The sequence below is a fragment of the Phyllostomus hastatus genome, unplaced genomic scaffold, assembly GCF_019186645.2.
Source record: "Phyllostomus hastatus isolate PE091 unplaced genomic scaffold, TTU_PhHast_1.1 phas_contig_16, whole genome shotgun sequence".
Taxonomy (NCBI): Eukaryota; Metazoa; Chordata; class Mammalia; order Chiroptera; family Phyllostomidae; genus Phyllostomus; species Phyllostomus hastatus.
Window position 1 is genome coordinate 30900913 of NW_025333643.1, and position 18719 is coordinate 30919631.

General features: G+C 36.9%; 1 protein-coding gene across 1 annotated transcript in view; it reads right to left on the reverse strand.

The window, feature by feature from the left end:
* Positions 1 to 18719, reverse strand: part of SHQ1 (SHQ1, H/ACA ribonucleoprotein assembly factor) — a 151184-nt gene that overhangs the window by 99382 nt on the left and 33083 nt on the right. Inside the window, exon 6 of the mRNA XM_045832301.1 lies at positions 11872 to 11999. Coding sequence (XP_045688257.1) covers positions 11872 to 11999 — 128 coding nt within the window. The remainder of the gene's footprint in view (positions 1 to 11871; positions 12000 to 18719) is intronic.

The following is an 18719-nucleotide window of genomic DNA, read 5'->3' on the forward strand; positions in this document are numbered from 1 at the left end:
GGAGAGCTGGACAGCTACATGCATGAAACTCGAGCACCAACTTACACCATACACAAAAATAAATTCAAGGTGGATAAAAAATTTAAATATAAGTTGTGACACCATTAAAGTCCTAGAGAAGAACATATGCAAGAAAATCTCAGATATTTCACGCAGCAATATTTGCACTGATATGTCCCCTAGAGCAAGGGACCTAATGGAAAGAATAAACAAATGGAATCTCATCAAAATAAAAAGTTTCTGCATGCCTAAAGAAAACAGTATTAAAATGAAAAGAGAACCAATCATATGGGAAAACATATTTGCCGATGATACCTCAGACAAGGGTTTGATCTCCAAAATATATAAAGAACACACATAACTCCTCTCCAAGAAGACAAGCAACCCAATTAAAAAACGGGCAAAGGATTTGAACAGACACTTCACCAATGAGGACATACAGAGGGTCCAGGGACATATCAAAAAATGTCCAGTATCACTAGCCATCAGAGAGATGCAAATGAAAACCACAATGAGATACAAGTTCACACCACTGAGAATGGCCATCATAAACAAAGCAACAAACAACAAGTGTCTGTGGAGCAACAAGGATGTGGAGAAAAGGGAGCCCTAGTACACTGCTGGTGGGACTGCAGACTGGTGCAACCACTATGGAAAATAGTATGGAATTTACTCAGAAAACTAAAAATGGAACAGCCTTTTGACCTGGCAATTCATTGCTGGGATTATATTGTAAGATCCCTGAAACACCAATCCAAAAGAACCTATGCACCCCAATGTTCATAGCACAATTTATAGTAGTGCTATGTAAATAGCACTGGTGCTGGAAGCAACCTAAGTGCCCATCAGTAAATGAATGGATCAAAAAACAATGGCACAGTTACACAATGGAAAACTATGCAGCAGAAAGAAAGAAGGAGCACCTACACTTTGTGGCAACATGGATGGATCTGGAGAGCATTGTGTAAACTGAAATAAGCCAGGCAGTGAAAGACAAATAGCATATGATCTCACCTTTAACAGGAACTTAATCAACAAAATGAACAAACAAGCCAAACAGAACCAAAGGCATTGAAATTGAGAACAGGTTGACAGTGACCAGAGGAGAGAGAGGAGGGGATAATGGTGGAAAAGCTTAAAGTGTTTACAGGAAAAATTATAAAGGACACATGGACAATAACAAGGGGCAGTGGAAAAAGGGGAAGGAGGTGGGAAGGGCTGAGATGGTGGGGAGGGGTTGTGGGGAAAGGCAGAAAACTGCACTTGAACAACAATAAAAAATGTTAAATAAAAGAACAGAAAAAAAGAATTAGATGTTCCAACCAGTTTTGTAGACTGCCCCCTCCAATATGCACAATTTGTAAAAACTGGAACTTAGATTGTGGAAACTGAAATAAAATTATTTAACTGTAGATAAATACACAACTTTTAAGGTACATTTGATAGTTTTATTAAAGTCTTTGCATTTGCCTTTAGCTCTACCTTAGTAGAGCTAAAATAAAGGATGTCTAAACAATATCTATTCTTTATTTCCAGATTTATCCCCAACCTCTTTTTGCTACACTCTTCTGTATTCAAGGCACATAAATGTCTGAGTTATTGTCTTTAAAGTTAAGATAATATATTTTAGTGACAAAAAATAACAGCTAAATAAAGCACTGTATAAATATTCACTGTTCCCTTTTAACATTCTATTCAAAAACTAGGAATATTCCCATATATTAGTCCATTTAAGTGCTTAGTATTAATATTCCCTATACATAGAAAGAACATTCACAAATATATCATATTACACATGTTACTTATGAGAAGAGGATTTTTTTTCAATTCAGGTTTCCCTTTTCTTCTGCTCGTAACCCTCTTTTCATCTTCATCACTGGCCTCCTGCACATTAAAAATTTAGTACATACATTTCACGTTTTTCTTGACAACCATGTGATCACATACAGACACATAAATGTATATGGGAGTTTATACTCTCCTTCCCCACAAATAGATTATTTTCCTCTGTCTAGCCTACCTCACTCCACACTACCTCTGGCAGATCTCATATAAGAAGCAAAACTGTGTGGTAGAGCATACTCTGTGCAACCACTTTCCCTATTGGTGAGCATTCACATGTAATCTTTTAAAACTCACTTTTAATTTAATGGGCATATAGTAACTGTGGTAGGAAGAACTCTAAGATAACTGCCAATAAGTCACATTTGAGCGTGGGCAGAAACTCTGACTTGCTTCTATCCAAAAGAACAATAGAAAGGTGATAAGACAGTCACTGTCATGACGATATTTTGTTATTAATATACTAGAGCCAGAGACTCAACTGCTGCTTTTGAAGAAATAAGATGCCATGTGTCAGAGGGCTACTTAAAAGGGCACTGTGGAGTCTCTAAGCCCTCAGAGAACCCTACTGACAATCAGCAGGACCACAGGGTTGAAATCCTGCCAAACGTGAGCTCAGAAAAGGAGCCAGAAAACATATCTGCCTACAGCTAATATTTTATTAAAGAAAGAAAAGATGGACATGTTTGTCTATAACCTTGCAATATCCTAAGCAGAGGACCCAATTAAGCCATACGTGCCTCCTGACCCAGAAAAACTAAATCATATTAGGACTGCTTCTAATTTGAGGTAATTTGTTATGCAGCAAGATAATACTAACAGTGACATAGTTTACTTCAGTAAGTGTTATTTCATAGGTTTGCTGGCATTTTGGCTTTGCTCTCCTATGAAACATTGACATGTTTTGTCCAATTTTTTTTCTTTGGATGGCTTGTCTTGTCAAATTAAGAACTCTTTGCCTATTATAAATATGAACTCTGGCCGTCTCTCTGAATCTATGGCATATCTGTTGACTTTGCTTATGGCATCCCATGTCAGTGAATTATTTGTTTTCTGCCCCATTTGTACACCATTAAAAAAATAACCCAGGAGTCTGGATTTATACACTCTGATAAGGTTTATCCAAACCCTGAAGTATATAAGAAGTCTCCTTTTAGGATTTCCTGTTTCCTTTCTTAAATTTAAGTTTTTAATCCACCTGGAAGTTACTTTAATATGCTTTTAAGATTTCAGTTAATTCCAAATGAACAATTAACTGTGCCAGCAGTTTGTTCAGTAATCCAACTTTTCCTACTGTACTGAAACACCAACTTTCTAATATATATCTGTTGCTTTTCTTGCTAAAAATTACTTCAAAACATTTTTTTTCAGTTTTTGCCACTTGCACATACAGTATTTTCCCCATTTCCATTATTAAATACAATAGACAGAAAAAAGCTATTTCTTTTTACATATCAACCACCTTTCCAAATGTTAAGTAGACAAAAATAATCCTAAAATACTTAACAAATGCTAATGATTAAAAAAAATGTTATATCCATATTGGTATAGCAAGAAAGAGACTGTAGTTGCTTCAAAATTTCCTTTTATGCCTACAATTTAGGCAAGCTATCACAAAGTATCTCTAACATGAACAAAACATGAGCATTAATGGTTCCTCAATACAACACACAGAGAGTAACATACACTTTGTCTTAGAGTAAGATTTACAGAAAGAATAATAGCTAACAACATATATGGGCTCAGTTCCTAGGTACTATAAGTAAAACATGGCCTATAATGGTCTTAAAGAGATTTTTAAGGAAACATAAGTATTTAGACACATTAAGTACCACTAAATAAGTGTTGTTAATTTCCTACTTTGCAAAGTAACCCCCTATCAGACAATCACTTTGAAACTGACTTGTTTTTAAGCCCAGTAAAGACATGCAATTAGCTTCTAGTTCCAGCACTTCATATCTGAGAAAAGCTAGGATAACTTTCAACTCTTTTTCTACAGGTTTTAGAACTGTCCATTATTTAATATAGGACAGGCTAAACTGTAAAGAAAAAAAAAAGGGGGGGTCTCAAAATACCATGGCTTAAATAAGAGAAGTTTCTTTTTCATGCTACTCTCCAGAATGAAAGATCCAAGATGAATGGAGCATCAACATCTCCATAATACAATTTCCAGCTATGGGTCCATGACAGCTAACTAACTCCAGGTTTTTATCATTTTCTAGCCAATCAGAAAGCAGAATAAGATGATGAAGGCAAGCACCTGCTTTCTAAAGACCTGATCCAGAAAGTGCTCACAGTAATTCTACTCACTTAGCTGAATGGTCATGTGCCCAGCTTTAACTCAGGAAGCTGAGAGTAGAGGGACTAATAAAAGGTACTTGGCTGTCTCTGTCACCTTTTTAGAGCTAACATTTATTAAATTGCCTTTTTAGTATCCCCAATCACTCTTTTCATAGCTAGCTACCCAGCCCCTTTCTGACTCTGCTCAACAAAAGGTTGCCTTTCTGCTTATCACAACTGGACAAAGCCAGAGGAAGAGAATGTGATTACTCACACATGATGGCCTCTGTTCACATATAGTTTTCCAAACTCACTTCTGTCCTCTCTTAACAACCTTAAGTTTCACATGTCTTCTTTTTGTTTTAAGGCTTTCTTCCAGCAAGTTTGCAGCCTCTCCTCTGGGGGGCAAAAAATCTTAAATACACTTATTTTAAATTACTAGAAGCAATATGCATTTGCTCATTAAAATACAGTGCAAGAAAAACTTTTAAAATATATTTTTATAATTATCCTTTTCGATGGTGTTAGAAAGCCTACATTTAAAAAATAAAAAGTGTATATGCAGAAGCACTGTTTTCATAAATGACAAATAACTGAGAATACATTTATTCAATTTGCTAACCAGAAACATAAAAAAAACTGTATATTTTTAAACTTTATGCAGGTAGATGTCAGATGAAACATTCTTTAAGACACACTTAAAAACAAAATTAATAAGACAATAAACTGAGTATTGATGGTCTCATTAGAGGGCTCTGAAAATCCCTTAATTTAAACAGAAGCTCAGTTCATTTAAAGTGATCTGACTTAAACAAACTGTAAAAAGGAACATATTGCATGAAGAAAGTATACCTGACAAAGTATTTTAAGACCCCTAGTATTCAGCAAGAAGGTTTGAGACAGTTATTCTCTTAGGTATAGTTTTTGAGACATTCATTAATTTAGCTAATACAGTGGTACCTTGATACTCATTGTTAATTCGATCCGGAACTTGTGACAAGTGCCAAAACCGACTCATACAAGTTCTAGCAAGTGCGATGAGTCCTGAGCAAAAGCTGAGTGCCGAAACATCTTTCTCTTGTCAAAATGCAATGAGTACAAGGTTTGACAAGTTCTGAAGCTAACAAGTACCAAGGTATGACTACAGTAGGAAAGTGCCAGGTGTTCATGATGATGGTATTATTTCAGTAGAAAAAACCTTTATATCTCATTGACTAATGATTTCTTCCACATAATTCTCAATCACAAGGTAAGTGTGCCCAGAACCCTTAAATGATGCATCAGCTCATCTACATGTTTATTAAGTAATCACACCTATATATGTTTAATGATTTATACAGGTTGATCTACGAACTGTAGGTTCTGATATTGTGTTTCCCACAAGTGCTTCCATATTTCATAAATCACTTTCCATGATTCTATACATATGAAAAGCCTATTTGAATGAACTCTTCTGAATTACTGGATGCTAGGTAACCCTAGCCTTTCCTTAAAACACCACCACATTTTCTGAGTATTTTTAAGTTCCATGTTGGCCTAAGGACTTCATTAATAATACAGATACGTTCAAGTTCTGAAATTCAACAAAAGAAACAAAAATGGTAAATAACACTAATAACAAACGAGGAAATCACTAGAGAAATCAAAAGTCTGAGCCACCCAAAGTCTTTTTTATTAGAATGGTAAATTGTATCAGGAAGAGGACACATGGGGAGGTTTGCACCATGAGGTATGCCCAAGCAACAGCACTGGAAATAACTACAGATGCAGTGCCAACAATACTTGAATGATTGCCACCAAAAGTAACATTTGTTAAGCATTTGTACAACTTAGCTACACTACAGACCAGCTTTGCATATATTTTAGCACAGTACGATTAATTATGTTTCTATAAATATGTTTCTATAAATAATGTACACGCATACAAGAGCAAGCTGAAAGCTCCACTCATTGAGCATAAAATTGGTGCCCCAGCATTGCAGCATATAGCCCAAGACCACCTCCCAACTTAAAAAACCCCATCAATATGTTTTAAGACTGTTAAGAGGGCTCCCCCCAAAATGGAAAGTGACCTTCTCACTTCACTTAGAACATTTTCTAGTTTAGTTACTTTTACATCTTCCCTTCTAAATCTCCCTCCCAAATATCCTTGTCTTCTGTAGGTCAACAATTGAATCATCCATGATCTGGGTCCTCTCAGAGGAATGCCAATCTGTTTATTACATTGTATCCTTTCTGGAAATAGATCAAGGGAACCAGAAGAAAATGTGCTGCATTTAAACTCTTGGCCTCAATAGGTAGCCCTATAGAGGCTACAACTTTCAAGTTGAGACTGATAGCTCTACAAACATGGAAGAGCTCATTGGTGCCAAACAGGATTCCCTGCTAGGAAGTTCATTGACTATAAATGCTATGTGATATCTTTTCTAGCAGTCATGTGCCAGATTCTTGGGCTGAAGATAACCAATGAAAGACAACATGGGAAATGTGGAAAGTTCATCCTCATGAAACCACTGTTAAGCACAGCACTTAACACTTCCTTTTACAAGACTTTGGGGAGAAAGATCAGGATCATGACAAAAATGGATATATTAATAAAAGTGTCTGCATTGTAACTTGGGGCTATGATGAAAATGACAAGACTCATAACAAAGTCAAAAAGCTTATGTGGAACTTAAAACAATTGTAGCTTGATATTTTATGATGAGGATGAGTCAATGGCCCCTGCACACTTGCACTGTTATATCTGTCCAGCAACATCAGATGAGATAGCAAAGAGGCGACACCACACACAGTGACACTGAGAGGAAGGAGGCTTGGAGATGAAGAGGAAAAGGAGGGAAAAGTAGAGCAGCAGAGTGCTCCTTGAGAACTCTAAAGTTTATTCCTTGGCATATTTCTTTTCTCCCATATTTTATTCTGCTTTATCACACTTTAATTATTTCTCTAATCTTGAGTGTCTCAAATACTTGAACAAGAAAAAAAATTGAAAGAATTTATTAACAAAGAACTCTCTTTTAAAGCTTTGTAAATGTACAAAAATTGTACTGTAATTTCACAACAAAGCCATTCAATTTCTGACTCTCCTGCCACTGATTTTACTCTAAATAATTTCTAACAATTATAATATGTTAAGGATTTTAAATACATCATTTTATTCAATCCTCATGACTACTGTATGAGGCAAGTATAGGATTTCCACAGTAAGATCACACAGCTAGCCTGTGGTAGGCTATAGTGTTAAATCCTGAGCCCTATATTTAGCTTATATTCTCTCCTTAACTCTGTACTTGACACATTTAGAAGAGGTCAACACAGACCTCAAGTTCTTCTAAATTAGATCATAAATGCTTGGTATTTTTAAAGGTGATTTTTGGAAGGAATCACCACAATAGTTTAGCAGATTATGATTGTTCTTGAAGCTGCAGGCTGGGTATATGCTATAGGACAGATGAAGATGAAGGATCAGGAGGGCCAGTGGTTAAAGAAACAGCCTGGCTTAATCTGTTAAACTTAAGCGCAATAACTAATTTACAACACAGCTGACACAGAATAAAGGACTAGAACAAGCCACCACTGAGCAAAGTAGGGCAAATTATAATTTAAATCAAAGGTAATGCCTTCTCTTGATTTTTAAGGCAGTGAGCTCACCCTTATAGACAGAAAACTTAATGAGGCAACCACCACTTTACTATCATACCACCACCTCTTTAAAAGAAAGCACTAAAACTGGGGAGGCTGAAAAGTAGTCTTGATGATTTAAGTTTGAGTGAACTTTCTAAGCAGATCTACATGTCATATACAACTACTATCTATATTGTGTTAGTAACCCTATACCTGAAAATGTGTCTACATAATGTGGGAAGTTTCTGAAAGATTCTTAAATCAAATATAAAACCAAGAATTTGTTGAAAACAATGTAACAGGAATCATTACTTATAAATGAGTTGCCGCTGTGCAGCAGACATGATTCTAAAAGATTACAGTAGCAATTTTTCAATCCAGTAGAAATCATCTAAACTCTAATAAAACCTAACTAGAAAAATACTTACTGTGATATTTATTTATTCTATAAATATTTTATTGAATATCTATTATATAATAGGCACTATGGTAGACACCATACATAGAGCAAATAATAGGCTATTGCATTGCCATGCAGAAAATCAAAATATTGTCATGCAAGAGAGATTCTGTAACTACTTGGAATTTAGTGATCAAAGGAGGCCACTCCAGAAAACTGTAAATAACCCAAATTTCCATCAGTAATAAACAGCCAAATGTCTGGTCAATCATGATACAAAAATACAACAGTATACTAGGCAGACATTAAAAGTATCAAGTAGAAGCCCTGGCTGGTATAGCTCAGTTGATTGAGCATGGACTGCGAACTAAAGGGTTGCCAGTTCGATTCCCAATCAGGGCACATGCCTGGGTTGCAGACTAGCCCCAGTGAGGGCCACGTGAGAGACAACCACACATTGATGTTTCTCTCCTTCTCTTTCTCCCTCCCTTTCTTCTCTAAAAATAAATAAATAAAATCTTTAAAAAAAAGAGTTAAAGAGTTTAGCCCTAACTAATAGGCCTAAATGCATGTGGAAAGCATTTATTCCAAAATTATGTAGCTTTTGAATATAGACTCCTTTAAAAAAAAGTACCAGTATCAGGTAGAATTGTAAGTGTTAATATGAAAAGATATACAATATATACCAAAAACTTGAGAAAAGCAAAGAAGAGAATGTGTACAATTCTACGTCTACAAATTTCTTAAAGCAAATATTTAGATGTGGGTTCTATGTGTACAAATCTCCTAAAGCAAATATTTAGATGTGAGTATATACATTAAAAGTATCCCAAAATTACTAACAGCAGTTACTTTCAGAAAGAGGAATTTGAAGTGGAGAGATTCTATATTCCATTTAACATATATGTATGTGTATTACTTTTATTTAAACACTGAAGTTTTATTTTTAATATATAAATAAAAGCCAAATCAGTATGACAGAAAACATGGGTCTTCTACTCTGCATCTATCTACAATTTACAGACTTAATATACCAACCTCCCACTTAAAGAAGGTGGTAATAAAATGACCATCTAAAAAAGGACTCTGTAGGGACTTCCAGCCAAAATGGAGGCATGGTGTACATACTTCGCCTCCTCACAAAACCAAAAGAAGGACAACAACAAATTTAAAAACAAAAATAACTAGAACTGACAGAAAATCAAACTGTATGGAAGTCCAACAACCAAGAAGTTAAAGAAGAAACATTCATTCAGACTGGTAGGAGGGACGGAGACAAGCAATCAAGATGAAGAGGACTCCCAGCAAGGTGGCAGCTAGAGGACTGGGGCAAGCAAAGCAGCAGCTGGCAGGGTGGGGGGTCCCAAATTTGTGTGTGGATAAACTGGGAGGAACAACTGGGGAGTGAGATAGACTGAGATAGACCGGGCAACCTAGGGTTCCAGCACAGGGAAATAAAGCCTTAAAACCTGTGACTGAAAAAACCTATGGGATCTGAGGCATCAGGAGAAACTCCCAACCTCACAGGAGAGTTTGTTGGAGAGACCCACAGGGTCCTAGAATATACACAAAACTCACCCACCCAGGAATCAGCACCAGAAGAGCCCAGTTTGCTTGTGGGTAGAGAAGGAAGTGACTGAAAGCTTTCCCAGAGTCAGCAAGCAGCATTGTTTCCTCTCGGACTCTTCCCCCACATACAGTGCCACAAGGCAGCCACATGGGTTGCCCCACCCTGGCCAATACCTAAGGCTCTGCCCCCTACTACATAATAGACACACAGAGACAAAAAAAACATGGCCCAAATGAAAGAACAGATCAAAGCTGCAGAAAAAATACAACTAAGTGATGAACAGATAGCCAACCTATCAGAGGCAGAGTTCAAAACACTGATAATCAGAATGCTCACAGAAATGGTTGAGTATGGTCACAAAACAGCAGAAAAAGTGAAGGCTATGCAAAGTGAAATAAAGGAAAATGTACAGGAACCAACAGTGAAGGGAAGGAAATACGAACTCAAACCAACGGTGTAGAGGAGAAGGAAGAACTAAACATTCAACCAGAACAGAATGAAGACACAAGAATTCAAAAAAAATTAGTAGAGTCTTAGGAACCTCTGGGACAACTTTATTAAATGTTCCAACATCCGAATCACAGGGGTTCCAGAAGAAGAGGAAGAGCAAGAAATTGAAAACTTAGGGGTGGGGGGCCATCAAGAAACATGTATGAAGGATATATGGACAAAGCCAAAGGGGGTGGTATCAAAGGTGGGAGACGGAGATGGGTGGGGTGAGGGGGACATGGTGGGATGAAAATGGAGACAAATGTCCTTGAAAACAATAAAAATATAAATAAAAGAAAAAAGAAACTTAAAACTGAAACACTGGAGAAATTCCCTAATCTGGCAAAGGAAACAGACTTCCAGGAAGCTCAGAGAGTCCCAAAAAAGTTGGACCCAAGGAAGTACACACCAAGGCACAACATATTTACATTACCCAAGATTAAAGAGAAGGACAGAACCTTAGAAGCAGCAAAAGCAAAGGAGAGAGTTACCTACAGAGGAGTTCTCATAAGACTATCAGCTGATTTCTCGAAAGAAACCTTACTGGCCAGAAGGGGCTGGAAAGAAGTATTTGAAGTCATGAAAGGCAAGGACCTACATTCAAGATTACTCTATCCAGCAAAGCTATCATTTAGAATAGAAGGGCAGATACAGCGCTTCCCAGATAAAGTCAAGCTAAAGGAGTTCATCATCACCAAGCCCTTATTATATGAAATAGTAAAGGGACTTACCTTAGATAAAGAAGATTAAAAAATATAAACAGTAAAATGATAACAAACAACTGTCAAGAACTGAACCTAAAAACAAAAAGAAACTAAGCAAACTAGAACAGGAACAGAATCACAGAAATGGAGATCACATGGAGGGTTATGAGTGGGGAGGGGGAGAATGGGGGTAAAGGTACAGGGAATAAGAAGCATAAATGGTAGGTACAGAATAGACAGGTGGAGGTTAAGAATAGTATGGGAAATGGAGAAGCCAAAGAAGTTACATGTATGACCCATGAACCTGAACTAGGGAGGGGAATGCTGGTGAGAGGGCAGTGCAGGGTGGAGGAGAATAGAGGAAGAAGAAAATAGAATAAGTGTAATAGCATAATCAATAAAATATAATTTTTAAAAAAGGACTCTTTGTGGATTACATTTGGCTTAATGTTAAATATGGCACAGCTATCTGCTGGGACTCATATAACCTCCCCCCAGTCAGTTTTCATTGATACCAAGTGGCCCACCTGCTCTATATAAGGTATGAGTATGACGATGACTATTCCAACTTCTATATAAAATCAGTTGTGAACAAATTGAAAAGGACATATCAAATTCATTCAACAGGCAAAAGTAATAAAAACTTGTCTTCTTCCACACCATTAGCAACACTCAAATGCCCTTCCCACAGAGGAATGTTCACATCTCTCAAGCAGATTCCTCAACAACTACCTACATCCTATGTGTTAATGCCCTGAAATTTACTAAAACAATAAATAAAAATTTTAAAGGACTCCAATGATTCAAAAATAAAACATACTTCAGAAGAATTTAGACAAATTATTGAATCACATTTTCCAGCCCAAGGTTGAAGACCCCATTTCCAAAATTAGCAAGCCAAAATAGTAGTATCTTCACTCTTATAGGTGGTAAACAAATGAGCCTACTTTTGAGTTTCTTACCCAGTGCAGCATGATCTTTTTCCTCCTGACTCTTTCCCAAAATGGTCAGCATTTCTGAATATGTAACAGTCCACCAAGGATTATACTTCAAAATCTGTTCAACTGCTTCATCTTCAAAATAGTCAGCTCTGGGGAAAAAGAAACAATAACACTGAATGTCAGGTGGGCTTGTTATACAAATTTCAGCCGATTTTCATGTTTTAAATTTATAACTCATTATATTTGCACTAGAAATATACATTAATTCAGAGTTCATTTCAAGGAAAGACTGATCACTGAATTTACTTTCTTCATGGTTAGTAATCATAAAATGAAAAGTAAGCAATTGACTAAAAGGATATTTGACATTTATGATCACTTCAAATGGAAGGTAAACACAGGCCACTCTTACTCTGAAGTCTCCTCCCCTCTCTTGCAGTGGTGTGGGATGAAGTGAAACCAAACAAACGCAAGGAACTTGTGCTGGATTTGCACAAACCAAAGAAAAGTAAACAAATGAGTAGAAAATTTAGGACACTGAATATCCACACACAGGCTACACACACACACACACACACACAAATACACACATCACTGTTTACCATGTGCACTCATATTTTCTATCAAGATACAATCTATTTTATTTAGTTTTGCTAATCTTAATAAGTCCTTAATTTAAAACTATAGGGGAAAAAAGCAATATTTGTAGAAAACAGAAAATTAATTTTCCTGCACTTCACTTTCTCAGTTTTAACTGGAAAAATAACTGCTATATTAAAAATATACATGTGGAGGACACTTGTTCAGAAAATATGCTATCCTGTTTTCTAAGTTACAAATTAGTATTCTTGGGGAAAGAATGATAAGAAGCATTCATATTTTAGTTAATTAGAAACTCAAGGGATTGGTTGTTTTGATTAATTGGATTTTCTAGCTGAAAGTTTTATGACATCACTTTTTCCTTTCCTAGACATCACTTTTATCAACCGAGATACCAAAATCTTTTTAAAATTAGAAATACCACAGATAAGAAGTTCTTTGTACATGCCAACTACTGCACTAAGTGCTTCTCATTCATTTATTTTTTTTGAATCCTCAGACTTTCCCCATGGGTAGGAGATATTCCCTGCCCATTTTACATCAGTGGAAACTGAGGGTCAGAAAAGTTATAGATCATGGCCAGAGGCAAAAACCACTAAAAAGTGTAGCCAGGATTTAGACCCACTTAAGTCTTACTCCAGAATCCAAGCTATCAACCAATATACACATTCTATTTTTATGCTTGAGAAAATAAAGTACATATTGGACAAAACTAACTAGCAATTATCTTAAAACAATAATTCTCAATATCAATTTTGGTCAGGTGCACAAATCCTATGAAACTAGGATAAAGTAGTTGCTTTACAGACTAACCCTGTTAAGAGTCTTTTATTAGCCATCTCCTCCTTTTTAAAGTGAAGGAAAACTCAAACTGATGGTTGCCAGATGAGGAGGGTTGGGTGAAAAGGTAAAGAGATTAAGAAATACTAGTTGACAATTACAAAATAGTCACATGAATGTAAAATCAGCATAAGGAATCTAATCATTAATACTGTAATAACTATGTATGGTGTCAGATAGGTACTAGAGTTGGTGGGGGATCATTTTGTAAATTGTATAACTGCCTAACCACTATGTTGTACGACAGAAGCTAATTTAATATTGAACATCAACTGTAATTCAGGCATTTTTTAAAAAATAAAGTGAAAGAAAACTTTTGAACTTGTGTTCTACTATAGACTTTCATCAACTAATCAGAATGCAAACTTTTTCTAGGAAGTGAATTCCAAAAAAGATAAACAGTAAGAGTAAGTGGCTAAGATGTTAGGTCAGTCAACAAAAGTATTAACTTTGTGGTACATTCCAAGCTCCATGTTGGCCACTGTTATATGGCTGACATATTACATGGTTGACAAGACACAGGGTGTCTTGGCCCTTACAAAACTTCCAGTCTCACAGGAGAGTCAAACAATTACAATCCAGCATAAGTGTTATGACAAATGTTATGGCAGAATGAAATTGAGATGACAAGCAAGGTCCCTGAAACAAATATCGAAACCAGTAGCTGAATAATAATTAAGAGTTAACCAGATTAATAAGAGAGGTGGGAGAAAATAATCTGGGCTGCAAGAATAGTTAGCAAAGGCTAGGAAACAAGAAGGCATATTTAAGAAAAAAGATTGATACTAGCTGAAAATAATGGGTTGTGGTGACTCATAGTAAAAACACTAGAGGATTTTTATCCCTAAAAACAACTGAATCCTTAAAAAAGCTTTTGTATAGGGGACTGACATCAGTGTGTTTCAGAAACATCACTCTCACTGTTATCTACAAAATCATTTAAAGGGACCTGAAGAAACAGAAATAATAGTGGACTTGAATAAGAAAGTGGCAGTGGGCATGGAGGAAACTGGATAGATCTGATATATAGTTACAAGCTTGCTAAAATTCTCAGGAAGTAGGAGTAAAGGGAGCCAGGAGTCAAAGTTGATGTCCAGGATTCTGGCCTCAACAATTCAGTGAACAACAGTGACCTCTGTTGAGACAGGAACACAGGATGCTAAACGAACATGACAGAAGAGATAATGACTTCTGCTTGGAACAGGTTGAGTATGAGCTGTCCTTTTAGGACTCACAGAGACCTGTCCAAGATGCAGTTAGACATGCAAGTCTGATGATGAAGAAACACACATAGGACAGTTAAGGAGGCTAAAGAAGAGGCCAGAATTGCCCATGAGAAACTGTCAGAGGAGCAAAAAGGACCCTGAACACTGGAGTGCCATGGGCACTTAATGCAAAGGTAGAAGAGCCCATGTGAAAAAGTACTGGGTTTTTTCTTTGGGAGGAAAATGATTTAAAAGAAAATGGTTCCATAAAACATTATCTCTGCCACCTCCATGCCTCTTCTCCTGGCCCCCCAAATTTTCATAATATTTAAGTTATTATTTGGAGTAAAATATCACTAATATCATCCTAGTAACTAAACTGTGAAGGTTTTTACAGTGTCCATGATTTAAGAGTTTTGTGAATAGATCTGGCTGACTGAGATAGTCTACTTTCCAGAAAAATTTATTTCCAAGTTTTTTAAATGCCATTAAATTTAACAAGCATTCACTGAGTACCCTCTATGTGCATGTAGATCAGAGATGAAGACTGGCAAGCCTTGCTCCATGCCCTTCAAAACTCCACAATTTAATGAGAACCACACACACACACAGAATGCTATAAAAACAAGATGAGCCATAACACAGGAGCACTGAGGAGCACTTCCCCTGCCAGTCTAGGAGACAGGGTACCAGGGAGTGACAACTGAGCCAAGTCTTAAAAGATAAGTAAAAGTAATTCAGGCAGGCTGAGATAAACGAGAAAATAGCTGGCAAAGGGATACCATTAGTACAAAGTATGTAAGAAGAGATACAGGTGGAGAAATGCAAACATTCATTACTGCTACAGTATAAAAAGTGGGCAGAGAGTGGCAAAAGACACACTAAGAAGCAGATAGGGTCTAGATCACAGAATACTTTCTATGTCATCATAAGAATTTAGAAGCTGTGGACCCTGAGAAAGAAGATGCCTACTAAAAAGGGCTTCTGGTGGCTAACTGGGCTTAAATTTAAAAAACAAAACAAAACAAAACAAAAAACCCAGGACTTAGTAGCCATTTCTACACAGGGGTCTCTCATTCAAACTTCCCTTCAGGAAGAAGCTTGTACTGAACTGTCTACTTGCACTATGTTTCTGCTGTCTGAGCCACACCTTATAAAGGAGTTCCTGGAGTCCTATTTCATCTAACAGGACTGAGGCTTTCTTCATCCAATCAGAGCTGGGCAGCTATCTCCCCATTAATTGCTTCATTGATCAATCAGAGTGGCTCTATTCTGATCAATAAGGACAGTACCTTTTGGAGCAATCCAACTCAGAGTGGCTCTATTCTGACTAAACAGGAAAGTGCCTTTTGGAGCAATCCAACTGTAAGGATTTGGGCCCTCATTTGTATGTGGATGGACCAATCATGGACCAGGGGAGGGACTTCTGTCTATGTAAGTCAGTTCTCCTTTGACTCTGAGAGGGTACTTTCCTTTTCCACCAAAAACTGCATGGGAAACACTGAAGATATCTCACCTGAGCAGAGCAGGCCAGTGCAGGCCAGAGTAGATTGGCAAAGACAGAGCACACCAGTGCAGGGCAAAGTAGATCAGCAAGAAGCAAAGCAGAGCTATCTAGCCAGAGAGGGGCCTGGCTCCAGGGCTATGTGGCCCTGTGGTCACCTCAAGTCAGGGTGACCTTACATTATGTACTGTTTTCACAGCCCGGCTATTACCACAACTGAGCTAGTTTGCACTGAATAAAGTTTCCTACATCACCATAACACATATTGGGGATTATTATTGACATTGAATTGATGCCAATGACCATTGGATAACAAAGTTCATGCTTCAAGCAAAGAAAACTCCAGTAAGAGTTTAAGCAGATTTTCATTTTTAGTACATAAGATATTATACTGGTGGTTTTATAGTTGATGGATTTGCAGAATCTCAGGCTGGAGGAAGAGATATCAGTTAGGCAGTAAGGAGACTGCTGCAATAAGTAGGACATAGATGAGGGTCACAAATAGATGGAGTAAAGGAAACCGTCAAGGTAAATGATACAACTGTAAGAGTGGAAGTGTGGGATAAGAAAGAAGTCAAAGATGAATCCCAAGTCCCTAACCTGGGTGACTAGAGTGAAAAATCAGGCACTTCAATGGAGAAAAATCAGGAAAACTTTAAGGGAAAAATTATGAGTTCAATTCCTACATGGTGAAATAGAAAAGTCTTTTCTATTTCATTTCTATTGAAACCCTTAACCTGGCACTTATCACAACTCCGTGTCTCCCCACTAGAATGGAAGCCCCATAAGGAGCAACCTTGTCATTCACTTTGCTACCTGCAACTGTCTGGCACAAAGTTCATTAAAAAATTATTTGTTGAACAAATAAATGCATGCATGAAAAACTGAATAAATGAAATTTTATTCTAAAGCTTTCTCCTAAGCTTGGTGTTTTGAATAGAAAGCCACTTTAAAAGTAGGTGATCCTCTTCTCAAGCTCATAATTACTACTTATTGTGTTGAGTTCTCAAAAAATCCAAAAGCCTGCTCAGTATACCACCTTCTTTAACAAATTTATAGCATTAAAAATTATAACTTAAAATGGGACCCCAAGTGCTATTTGATAATTCTTGTCCCTTTTCTTATCTCACAGATATTTATTTGAGTGTTAACTTAATTACTTCATTTGCTCCTAAAGAAGGAAATAGGCAAGATTTTATTAACTGGTTGAAGTAAAAAAATATGCCAACAATTAAAACAAATTTGCCTGAGAAGGAAAAATAAAAACACTCTCAGCAAGAGAAATACAAAAACTTGGCTACAGTAAACAAATAAGAAAAAGTATAAAAAATGTTTTAAGATGCATTCAACATATTTGAATGTAAAATAATATCCAAAAGGTATTATAAATGGCATCTATATGCAGACATTCGACTGGGCTACAAAATATAGCAGGAAAAATCATGTCTTAAAATCCAGATATTACAACAAAAGGATTTTAAAAAACCAAAATCATTCATATGTATCTTTGAAATGTATAGTTTTTAAAAAATATGTAATCAATTTATTTCACTGTTCTGCCTTAGGGAACATAAAATGAGTTTTCCTTAAGTTCCTCAAAAACCTGACAACATGAGGAGAAATCATAACTTGGAATGAGGACAAGTCAAACTTGAAAATGTCATCTACTACACTAATGTAATATATATTATGCATGTGTTATATATGTTACATGTGTATATTATAGTACATGTATATAAATGTGTAATACAATGCATTCAATGTATTGTCTACATGGTTGATAAGAATTTATAGTAAACCCTTTTCTTCCATCGCATTAACCATTAAAAACAACAAAAAAAGTACCAACCAAATTAAAAATTTAAAAGAATTTTACTTGCACTTCATTTAATATTAACACATCTGGGTGCCTAAGTCAACTAATTTAAGTAATGGGTAATGAGGTATCTGACCTCAGCAGCATGGTTGTATGAGACATCCTCCAGGACTCTCCCCTTGAAGTTATAAATTGGACATCTAAAATTCAACAAAGAATTACCTGGTCAACATACAAACATGTATGAGAGATCCTCATATAGAAACATTTAAAGGTGGATGCATTGGATCAAATGGGGGAGGAAAAAAGAAGAAAAGACAGAGATGGGTGCCACAGACACAGCTCAGCCCGGAGATCACTGTGAGACTCAGTAGCAGGGAAGAAGTCAGCCCCAAGGGTAGAAGCAACATTTCTGCCTGAGTAGTCAGCTCATACTATGGCTGAACCCAGTGACAGGGGCAGAGACTGAACACAAAGGTGCGACAGCTGACCATTACCAGACCGAACACAAAATCACAGACATTTAGCTGCCTCCCTTTATCCTTCCAGAATTTGCCTCCCTTCACCATCCCAGAGCTCACAAAAGGTCCCAGCAGAAGCAATAGCAGAAAAAGGGTCAGGTTATGGAGCACATTTCCATAGTCCTAAGAACTGGAGAAGTAGAAACATTTCTCCCTGAGTGGCAGACTCACACTGTGGACAATCCCAGTAACGGCATAGAGATAAAGCTGTGGTGGCTGAGATCCAGCAGCCACCATTACTGAGAGGAGGATAAAGCCACAACCACACAATTCGACCTATCGCAGTGCATCCCTTCACCTACCCATGGCAATGAAGACCAGTAAAGGCACCTGACACACCTCAGGTAGTACAGCACTGATGGAGCATCTAGTTGTAGAAGGCA